An 11,617-nucleotide genomic window follows, 5' to 3' on the forward strand; every position below is an offset into this window, starting at 1 on the left:
AGTGAAAGTCCTATATTCTAGTCAGAAAAGAAACTCACAATTAGACAAAGATGGTAAAAAGATTAGGATTAACATCATTAAGAAGAAGCTGAGCAATCAGTATTGAGGCAAAGGAAAGGATGCCTTGAGGGCATTACAGAAATTAGTGAGAACCCATCGACCACAGGCTCCAAAGACATTCCTCACACAAAAGCCTCCAGGATTGCCTGCTGGAAAAGGTTCAGCTACCAGGTACTCAGTGGCCACTCGTTCTAGTTTATTTCCTATTACTGTGATATAATCTGAGCAAATGCAACTTGGGGAGGAAAGGGCTTATTTGGCTCTATACAGTCTATCATGGCTGAAGCAGAGTCCATGGAAGACACTGCTTACTGGCTTACTCCATTCTCAGGGTTGGCTACCTTTCTTATGCCTGCCTATGGATGGCACTGCCCACAGTGGTCTAGACTCTCCATCAATTAGCAATCAAGAAAATGCCCTACAGACATGCCCATGGGTTAATCTGATAAAAGCAATTCTTCAGGTAGGCTGACACAAACCATGCCCCTGCTGCAGTCACCACCCAGTGGGATCTGGCTAACACTTGAACCTGCAGCAGTGCTGGGCATCACCCACATGGTGCTGTCTACAGGCCTAGAGTACAGGAGTCACAGGGTCACGGAGAAAAGCCTAGAGGACAGGCAATAAGTAGCAGAGGTGGATTCCCTTCCAGAGTCCACAAACAGTTATATATGAGCTTGAGACTGAAGCCTAGGTTTTAAAGTAGAGTCAAGGATGCTGTAGACATAAGAATGTGGCAGGCATATCTACCTAAGAAAGCGAGACACCAAGTAAAGGCAACCCAAGAAAAAAGGCATGGAGAGGTAACATTACCCAAACCCACTAGAGTTCAATCCTGATACCATGTGCCCCAGGTGCTGCCAAGGGAGCCACAGAATTTAAATTTGTCCCCCTGGCTGTCAGTCTAGCTTTGGTCCTATCCCTCACTTCATTCTCCCATTATTCCCTTTTGGAATGGAAATGTATATTCTAAGCCACTGTTTCTTTAAAGTATCTTTATTTTTTACTCAATATGCTCACAACTAGGAGATTGCCTCAATGGAACTCAACTTTTGAACTGTACTGGAACTTTGAACTCTCTCAAATGTATTTTGCATTATATGATGGCATAAGTTTTGAGGGATAGGAGTGGAATGTCATAGTTGGAATCTTCAATTACTCCAACAGGCTCCTGTTTCCATTGCTTCTTCACTAGCTAGTGACTGACTCTATTTTGAGAGCCGGTGGAGCCTTCATGAGGTGGAAACTAGTAGAAGTGGGTCACTAGGGCAGGTATTTGGAGGTTATAGTTCGACCTCTGGTTGCTGGTTCTCACACTGCTTCTGAGTTTCTACAGTAAGAATGGTTTCCATTATGTTTTCAAAGTCATGAACTGAGGCCTCCACAATGATTATTATCCTCCTCATCTGGTTCTGAGTCTCCCAAACAGTATGATCTGTGTTAACCTATACAAGTTGGCAGATTCTTTTCCTTCCAGCTAAACCAGGGTGGGGTAAACCTCCCTGGTGACGTTTCCACTTCTTGCACCTTTTAACCCCCTAAATCAATCTCTCTCTCTCTCTCTCTCTCTCTCTCTCTCTCTCTCTCTCTCTCTCTCTCGATAGCATTGTCAACATTTTTTATTTCTTTAGATGTGATTCCCTTCAGTTTTTTAAAACATATTTAAAATAGATGAGTAGATGATTAAGGCTGTGAATGGTAGAACATCTGAAGTCCCAGCTGCCTTGGAGGTTAAAGCAGGTGAATATTGAACGCTTGAGTTTTAGATCAGCTTGGGTAACACAGCACGTACCCATCCCAAAGTAAACAAAAACATACCGCCTAGCACACCCAATGTCTAGTAAGTACATAATGTGTTCGCTAAATTATTAGTTAATTTAAGTTATTGGTGAAGCTTTGTTCATTAGTCTTACAGGGAGAATCCACTTCCTTACCACAGCTCCTACCACTCGACACATTACTGCGTTCTCTGGCTTCTATCACTAGATCTTACTAACTTTCTGCCTATGCTTAGACCTTACTCAGAGAACCCAGGACCATCTACTCATTTTAAGGTCTTTAAATCACATCCACCAATTCTTTTATGATGTAAAGTTATATACTCTCAGGTGCTAGAAATTAAGATGTACAGATCCTTGAAGATCACTAGTCAGCCGTACGTGGACATATACTTAGCCCTATATCATGTACATGACTTTTTATAGGAAATTCATTTTGAATAACATTTAAAATCAGAAAATCCAGAAATGTTCATTTTGTTTTTAATTTTCAAACATTGATATTTTTTATGTGTGTGAGTGTGCGTGTGTGCACTCTATGTGCAGGTGCCCTCAGAGACCAGACGAGGGCATCAGATGCCCTGGAGTTGGAGGTAGAGGTGGTAATAAACCACCCAATGTCGGTAAAAGGAACCAAACTCTGGCCCTCCAGAAAAGTAGTTCTTCACCACTGAGCCCCCTCTCAGGCCCAATGGAATGCAGTTATTATTGAAGAGCTATTCCAGTCAGCCAAGAGACATAAAATTCAGGTCATTACAGCGAAGTTCACCAGAACCAAAGTAAAAAATATAAAGCCCTGTCTCTGGTATAAAACCTGGTTCAAAACCATTAGTGTGATATTGTTAGATTCTTCAAGTGTGTGTGCGTGGATGAAAGAACAGCTCCTAGGAATGAATAGGGCATTTGAGAAGAGTACTTTTCAGCCTTGAAAAGGGTTGTGTGACTCTTCCTGAAGAGATGTGAACAAAGGTCTGCTCAGTTCAACAGACCAAGGTAAGAATGCCTTAGTTAGGGTTTCTATTGCTTTGACAAAACACCATGACCAAAAGCAAGCTGGAGAGGAAAACATTTATTCAGCCTTTACAGTTCCATACTGCTGTTCATCACCAAAAGAAATTAGGACAGAAACTCAAACAGGCCAGGAACCTGGAAGCAGAAGCTGATGCAGAGACCATTGAGGGGTGCTGCTTACTGGCTTGTTCCCCTTGGCTTGCTCAGCCTGATTCTTAATAGAATCCAGGACCATCAGCACAAGGATGGCACCACCTACAACGGTCTGGGTCCTACCCTACTGATATCGAATCCAGAAAATGCCCCACAGCTGGATCTCATGAAAGCATTTCCTCAATTGAGCCTCTTTCCTCTCTAGCTTGTGTCAAGTTGATACAAAACCAGCAAATACAAAGGACAACTGCCAAAAATCCAACTTGGTGAACCAACGAGTTTTATTGGAGTTACTTACAGAGTACAGGTGAGGGGTGACTTACAGGAGAAGAAATTACTCAAGGACATCAGGAACCCCAAGAGCCCACAGCTTATGAAAGCTGGAAATTTGGAACTCACTGCTCAGCATGCAGGCAGCTCAACAAGCTGGTGAGTGACGTTTCCAGGCAGCGTAGCTGGTCTCTGCTTCTTCCAGGCAGCTTGTCCTATCTACCTCTTCTAGGAAGCTGGTCTGCTCTGAGAGTGTTTCTCAGCCGTCCTTGCTGCTTATGTAAGCTTACAGAGGGAACACCCTAGTATATTTGGTCAATTTCAAGGACTTCTTGAAGCTTCTGAGTTGTTTGCTTCCTGCTTCTTAAGGAACCTTTCTTTAGAACAGCTGGAATCTTTTTTTTTTTTTAAGATTTATTTTATGTGTATGGTTATTTGCTTGTATGCATGTCTGTGCACCATGTATGTGACTGTTATCTGTAAAGGCCAGAAGAAAGCTTGGGATCTCCTGGAACTGGAGGTATAAATGTTTGTGAGTTAGCATGTACGTGCTAGAAATCAAACCCAAGTCCTCTTGAAGAACCATTGCTCTTAACATGTAAGCCGTCTTTCCAGCCCACATCTGGAATCATAGAAGACCTTATGAAGATATCAAGAAGACAATAAAGAAATCTCACAAGAAACTAACCCTCGTGACATCTTGAATTTGGACATCAAGTCTCTAGTAAAATGAGGAAATTAATTTCTGAAGTTCACAATACCCTGACTGTGGTATTTTGGCAAGGGAACTCAGGTGACAAGACCTTTTGGCACAGATGTCTAAAATCGTGAGACTATTATGATAAGAATTAGCTTTTCTCAAGTAAACATTTATGGTTTGGGGGTTAGTCCAAATGTCCATTTACTCATCTGACAAATACTGAGATTCAGTGATAGAGTACAGGTTTTGTATGTGCAAGTGTGTGGGTGGCCGTGGCAATGCTGGGGAGAGTATGAAGGACAGACAACACATACACTCGTCCAAACATCATACCATACATGTACATCAATGACCCTAACTTTTTCACATGTGTACGGTTTATGTGTTGGGACTCATATGTGGAGGTCAGTGGCTGATGTCAGGTGTCTTTATTTCTCTCCACCTTATTTTATTTGATCAGATTCTCTCTCTGATGTTACTAAGCTGGTTAGCCAGCAAACCCCAGGAATCTGCCTCCAACTCTCCAGCACACTACACTAATGCTGTAGTGCCCAGCCTTAAACTTGGGTCCTCACAGTTACACAACAAGCAGTTCACCATGTGAGCCCCTATTTTAAGTTAAAAAATAAAGCCAGCCTTAATAGTGATACTCTTGAGAAATTCTACTCCATTGCTACTGTGGCTCTCAGCTAAAAGGTAAGTACAGTGAGTATACTGACATTACTGGACAAGTAATTCTTCAGGGAGGGACTGCTTTCCCGTATCTACTAAGTGTTAGTAGCACTTTTCAGTAGTAGCGGTAGTTAGGAATTAGTTTCCTGACTTCTGTGACAACCAAAGATATCTCCAGGGATTGCTAAATGTCATACTGTGAAACAGACTCAAGGGTCATTCTGAGCCAACCCCAGAAAAGGCAAATACAACTTTTGCAAATCACCGTGGCAGAATCATGCTAGTGTATACCAATAACACTGTTAGGATGCTGGTAAGAAAGGTACATCAGGATGTAAAACATAAGGATTTGGGTGGGGAAGTCATGTTGGTTTTCTACAGTACCGCAGAATGTTGTCATGAAAAAAGGCATTCGACATAATTACACCACTGGAATAAAACCATTTTTAAAATTTTTGTTTCAATTTGTTTTCTGAGAAAAGTTCCCATTGTACAGCCCATGCCTCTCTGTGTGTGTCTCTCTCTCTCTCTTCTCTCTCTCTCTCTCTCTCTCTTCTCTCTCTCTCTCTCTCTCTCTCTCTCTCTCTCTCTCTCTCTCTCTCTCTCTTTAGTGCAGAATAATTTATTCAAGTCATGGGGGAGTTAAGAGGGTAGTAGAGGCAGAAAGAAAGAGAACAGAGGAATAGAGGAGTAGAGGCCGGCCATGAGCACGTGGAGGGGGGGAGGGAAGGGGAAGAGGAGGGACAAGAGAAGGAGAGCAAGAGAGGCCTATACCTGTCTTAACATTCCCACCATTGCCTCTTGAAATGCTGGGATTACAGGCACACACAACATGCATTTTTTAAAATACATACTTAAAATATTTTACATAATCTGTTTTTAAAATGTATTATATATTTTCTCTTAACACACTTGGGAGTTACAGAGCTATATAGATACAGAGAAAAACAAAGAATGTATAAGAAAATCTTCCCTAGCTGTAATTTCCTTAACTTCACACTAGAAAGAACACTGTATTCCCTTAGAAAAAAAGATGGAGACTCCTCAGCTCACAGTAGTTTTCCTTCATGTCTGGACTGAACCACAAATATTTAGTAAGTGCCTGCTATCTCGAAGGTATCGTGTTGAGCACACAACAGATACAGTCCTTGGCGCAAGAAATACAACAATACTTAAAGCTTCCAAAAATATCTACTTTAACTGGTACTTATATTTTCATGGAGGCAGAAACACAATTTAAAAACAGGAATAAAATATGGATTATATCCCGTAGTACTAAGTGCTATAGAAAAAAAAAGGTAGAAAGAGATCTGATCATCTAAATAACAGATTCCCATTCCACCATGTGGAGACTAGGACCCCCATCTTGGGAAACACCTATCCGGTCCCTCCTTGGGTTCTAGCACCGATGCAATCAACAGATTCACTTCTTGGTGTTCAGACTCCAAGCCAGCTTGTAGCCATGGGCCACTGCCGACTTAATACCCAGAGGTCCCATCATTAGCTCCCATTTTTTTAAAGAAAGGGACTCCTTTCAAACTGAGGCCTGACCCAGCCCCGCAGGGCCGTGGCTCCAAGCGCCTTCAAGCACCAGGGCCGCCCAGAGCAAGGCCAGAGGCTCCGCCGTTACCTGTTGCGGCGTCGGCGCCGCTCCCACGCCGGTCCCCGCGGCCGCGCCCGCCCCCGCCACGGCCCCGGCGACTGCTGTGGCCGCCGCCGCCACCACCACGGTAGTCAGAGCCGCCATGTTTCCTCGCCGAGACTCCCGCGCCCCTGCGAGGGATCAGCTCCCGTGGGCGTTCACCCACGCTCCGCACTCGGTTCCTAACTGCTGGACCACTGGGGCGGAGCGCGAACCCGACCCCGCCTAGTCCTGCGGGGCGTGGCTTCGAGGGGCGTGGCTACACGAGGATGGGCTGCTTGAGGCCGGGGCTTGTTGGGGCGTGGCTGCTGAAGACTCAGGCGGGAGCGCAAGTGGGTGGGGGGAGCTGGGGGAACAGAGTTGAAGCGGGGCATGGAAGGGGAGGGGCCAACGCCGGCTTGTAGGTTTGAGGGTGAGGGTACTGAACCCGACTGAGGGGCAAGTTGGACTCTCGACACAACGCGGCTCTGCTCAGTTTTGTATTTATATGAGCTTTGGTGTCTGTTCTGTTCGCTCATGCCCATAACTGCAGAGAAATGCTTTGTCTTCCTTTAAGTTGTATTCGGGTTATACCAACGTATGTATTTTTTCATACGATAGAACTGTTTTCTATTTCTGTTCCACGTGCTGAGGAAACTTGGTAAGCGGTAATACATGTTGTTTGATATTTTCAATGATAAAAACGGACCCCTCAAAAGCAGGTAAGCCAGGAAAGCCATAGCTGCTGTCTCGGACTGTATTCGTGGAATGAGAGATTCCAAAGACCCTGTGTGGGAAGTTGAAAAAATTGGATCTTCCTCCCAGAAGCAACCAGTGGCTGGCTCTGCATACTTCTGCCTCTCCTTAAGAAAATGCATTCATCCTTCTAGCTCCTGCTGTATGACAGGAGCCATTCTAGATCCTGGGAATTCTTGGTTGAAGGCCATGTGCAAGATTCTTCCTCTCGTGACTTCTAGGAGGGAATACAAGCAAGTAAACAATCCCTGCCTTTAAGAGCAAGTTCTTGGGGCTGGAGAGATGGCTCAGTCCCTTCGTGGGTGCTTTGCCTATGGATTCCCAATTAATTCTCACAAATAGCTAGGCTTAGCTATGTAGTGTAATATCGGCTGACAGTCATTGTCTTTGCACCCCCAAAGGTGTGGGTTTAGCCTTCATCTACATACAGGAGATTATTTTGCATAAGATTTGATGAAATTTCTAAAGTCTGATGACTGGGTCTAGAAACATCTAAGTAGGGGCAGGAGGGAAATGAGCTTGGAGACAGAGGAAACTGTCTGGTTTGGGGAGTCCATAGGAGGAGGTCTCTTGGTTCTGACAGCTTCTGCCTAGCAGTTTAGTGACAAGACAGAAAAAAGGACAGTTGGGTTTGTCGAAAAGGAGTCTGTGGGCCATCCTGTCAAGAGTAAAGCCAGTGGTTGATGGAGAACAAAGCCTGTTAAGGATTATTGGGGGGGGGGGGGGGAGTGATACAGGTGACCTCATTGTTGGTGTTAGCTGAGGAAAGTTATGTAGCCATGGGAGAGGATTTGCTGGCGGTTTTGGTAAGGTCTAAGAGAGAGCATTGTGTACTGCTGCGAACAGCCCAGTAAAATCAGAAGTTTGATGCTGCAGAAAGATAGCTGCAACCAAGACCATGGACGAGCAGGGAAGATGGAGTCCAGACACACAAGGCTCGCTCGCAGACCCATGCTTAGCTAGTCTTCAAGTTTAACCCAGGACCACCTTCCCACGGTGGAATGGATTCTCCGTTAATAGTCGTGGAACCCCGCTTAGACCTGGCCACGGACCAGTCTGACCTAGACAGTTCCTCTCTCAGATGACCTTAGGTTGCGTCAAGTTAATAGTCAGAGCCCATAAAGGCACATCTTCAGTACGGATTGTAATTTTCTGACCACACCATTTAATAACTGCATCCCAGATGATGAAATCGATCTATCACTTCGAAATGAGTTTCAGACAGTAATTTGAGAGTTCTTTATTTCATAATTAGACAGAATAAACTCAAATGTCATCAAATACATACTCACTCAGACATACAAAAAACTTCTCAGAAATAGCTCCTAGCTAAAACAAAACAAAACTCCTCACCAATAAAATATTCTTGTCAGAGAATTTTTAATGGAAGCCTTACCCTTGATATAACTACACAAGTTAAGAATTTGTGCACTGGGTTAGAGAGATTCCTCCGTAGTTAAGAGCACTGACTGCTCTTCCAGAGGTCCTGAGTTCAAATCCCAGCAACCACTTGGTGGCTCACAGTCATCTGTAATGAGATCTGATGCCCTCTTCTGGTGTGTCTGAAGATAGCTACAGTGTGTGTGTGTGTGTGTGTGTGCATATATATATATATATATATATATATATATATATATATATATATATATATAAAACATAAATAAATATTTAAAAATAAAAAGAATTGCCCACAGTAAACATGGCTGCGACTAGTTCACCGAGACGACCGTGAGCAAAGGAAGGCAGGGCACTGTGAGGCTTCGCCCACGTCCCGTCAGCGATGGCGCTTCAGCCGCGGTTCTGGAAATGTCTGTCAGTTTGCAGGAACCTGGAGTGTGGGTTCGCAGCCCTCTCAACCAGTTCCTCTGCGGCGGTGTAGCCCGACGTGGAGAATAAGGAAAACGAAGCGGTGGCTCCAGAGTTCACCAACCGGAACCCTCGGAATCTGGAGCTATTAGGTGTAGCCCGGAAAGAACGGGGCTGGGCTACAGTGTGGCCTAACCGTGAGTTCTGGCACAGGTTGCGAGTCATAAAGACTCAGCATCATGTAGAAACATTTGTTGAGCACCTTAACGGCCAGGTTGTGGTTTCAGCATCAACTCGCGAATGGGCTATTAAAAAACACCTTTATAGTACCAGGAACGTGGTGGCTTGTGAGAGCATAGGGCGAGTGCTGGCACAGCGTTGCTTAGAAGCAGGAATCAATTTCATGGTCTACCAGCCCACCCCGTGGGAGGCGTCCTCAGACTCGATAAAATGTTTACAAAATGCCATGACAGAAAGCAGTATCATGCTTCAGGAGCCTCGAAGAATCTATGAATGAAAGAGACATGTTAACTGTTGTTGGAATTGTAAATATAAAACTATCACCTACGGCTACCAAAAGAAAGCATCTTCATTAAGAGAAAGAAAGGAACATTTGGAAGAAGGAGAACCAGACTGAAAGCTTTACAGCAATAATGTAACAGTGAAAACTTACTTAACGTTAGCTTCTTTCCACTTCTATGTGTGCTTGTGTGCTTTCGTGGTTTAATCAAAGGCTTAAGGTGTCCCCATTCTTGGATGTGAGATGTATTTAAGGAAAGTAGTCACTATCTGAAGAACAAATAAAACGTTTAAACTGAAAAAAAATAAAAAGAATTTGTGCAGCAAGAAAACAATATCCGTGTTTGTCAGTTCAAGCTGTAACTACTGAAGTTAACATGCTGAGGCAAGAGGATTGTGAATTCTAAGATAACTTGGGCTAATATACCCAAGTTGCTTAAAGAAAAAAACCAGAAAGGGGTGAGATCAATAATGTTGGGATTTGTTCAACTGTTATATATTAATATGAATAACTGCACCAGCTGCCTTCTGAGAAGATGCTGCTCCTCTCCCTCCCACTCCTCCTCTTCCTCTTCCTCTCTGAAAAGTCCTCCTAATTTCCCTCCCAATCCCCTTTACCTTCCCCTCCCCTTGTCTCTCAGATATTTTATCTCATCCTTATACACTGTGGAATCTACAAGACTGACACAGGTTTATACTCATAAGTGAGAACACATGGTACTTGTCTTTCTGCACTTGCTGTGTTTCACTCAGCATACATCCTCCAGTTCCACTCTTGTTGGTGCAAATAAGAATTTCATTCTCTTGTATTATTCCGTTGCATAAATAGCCCACGCTTTGTTTCTCTACCCACCCAGTGAAGGGCAGGCATCTAGATGGCTGTGGCTGTTGTGAACACATATGCAAGTGTTGGTGTAAAGACTTCATCTTTAGGTAAAAATCTAGTGGTATTCCTGATGTCAATGGCTAGCTCCTCACTCGGTGTCTACTTAAGTCTTTCTTAGTATGCCAGTTATTACCACAGAGGTAGAATGTTTAGAATCTTTATCTCCAAAGATCCTCTGCAGCTAGAGTTTGCAGAACAGATAAATGCATTTGTGCAAAATGTAATTTCAAAACAACAAAATAAGGTAAGAGGATCATTCTAGGACAGCTAGCAGCAGGCACAGAGAGAGTCTGGGACTGACGGGTGCGGTCTTTGGAGGAGATCTACCTGTTCTCCCTGCCCATTAAGGAGTCTGAGATTATCGACTTTTTCCTGGGTGCATCTCTAAAGGATGAGGTTCTGAAAATCATGCCAGTGCAGAAGCAGACCCGGGCTGGCCAGCGGACCAGGTTCAAGGCTTTCGTCGCTATTGGGGACTACAATGGTCACTTTGGTCTTGGTGTTAAGTGCTCCAAGGAGGTTGCCACTGCCATTCGAGGGGCCATTATCCTGGCCAAGCTTTCCATCGTCCCTGTGAGGAGAGGCTACTGGGGGAACAAGATTGGCAAGCCCCACACTGTCCCATGCAAGGTGACAGGCCGCTGTGGCTCTGTGATGGTGCGTCTCTTTCCTTCCCCCAGAGGCACTGGCATTGTCTCTGCTCCTGTACCCAAGAAGCTTCTGATGATGGCTGGTATAGATGACTGCTACACTTCAGCCAGAGGCTGCACTGCCACCCTGGGCAACTTTGCCAAGGCCACCTTTGATGCCATCTCAAAAACGTACAGCTATTTGACCCCTGACCTCTGGAAAGAAACTGTGTTCACCAAGTCTCCTTATCAGGAATTCACTGATCATCTTGTGAAAACCCACACCAGAGTCTCTGTTCAGAGGACCCAGGCTCCAGCTGTGGCTACCACATAAGGGTTTTTATAAAAGACAAAATAAATGAACTAAGTCTGTTTAAAAAAAAAAAGGCTATAATGCAGTTTTCTGTCAGGAAAAGACCCTGTTCCAATAGCTGTCCTTTTGACTGATAAACAGCAGGATCTTTGAAGTCCTGTAGGTTCTGCTTACACCAAACAGAAAGGCAAAGATGTAAGATGTTCCCTGAAAGTAATACCATGGCTGGGAGTGGGATGTCCCCTCCCTATCCTTATATGGAGAAAGGAGCCGCTCAAGAACATCTTTGGAAATTAATGTCAGCATTGGGTAACATTTGGATCTGGAATGGAAACATGTGGAAAAATACTTCGAGCAATAAGACTATGTTCTCTCTTTAAAACAAAACAGAACAAAACCTCAGAATATTATGGCATTATGTTTGTCTTTCTTATTTGTTTATG

At 44.1% G+C, this 11,617-nt stretch overlaps 2 protein-coding genes and 1 pseudogene across 4 annotated transcripts in view; 2 read left to right on the plus strand and 1 right to left on the minus strand.

Moving 5' to 3' along the window:
• The window catches only part of CCDC112 (coiled-coil domain containing 112), a gene marked incomplete at its 5' end in the record, with an annotated part of 29,024 nt that extends 22,633 nt beyond the window's left edge, over positions 1–6,391 (minus strand). For both annotated transcript variants that reach the window (XM_080920467.1, XM_080920466.1), the window contains one exon: positions 6,275–6,391. In XM_080920467.1, the coding sequence (XP_080776593.1) occupies positions 6,275–6,391 (117 nt within the window). The remainder of the gene's footprint in view (positions 1–6,274) is intronic.
• A 2,366-nt stretch (positions 6,392–8,757) lies between these two features.
• LOC308423540 (large ribosomal subunit protein uL18m-like) lies at positions 8,758–9,408 on the plus strand (annotated as a pseudogene). Its single transcript has one exon. The product of its transcript is annotated as a large ribosomal subunit protein uL18m-like (transcript).
• Positions 9,409–10,535: 1,127 nt separating this feature from the next.
• On the plus strand, positions 10,536–11,195 carry LOC308423379 (small ribosomal subunit protein uS5-like; the record flags this gene model as incomplete). Its single annotated transcript, XM_080920103.1, has 1 exon — positions 10,536–11,195. A coding segment is annotated over one exon (660 nt), but the record flags the coding sequence as incomplete, so codon positions are not given.
• Between the last annotated feature and the right edge of the window lie 422 nt (positions 11,196–11,617).

This window comes from Micromys minutus (genome assembly GCF_963924665.1).
Source record: "Micromys minutus genome assembly, chromosome: 8".
Taxonomy (NCBI): domain Eukaryota; kingdom Metazoa; phylum Chordata; class Mammalia; order Rodentia; family Muridae; genus Micromys; species Micromys minutus.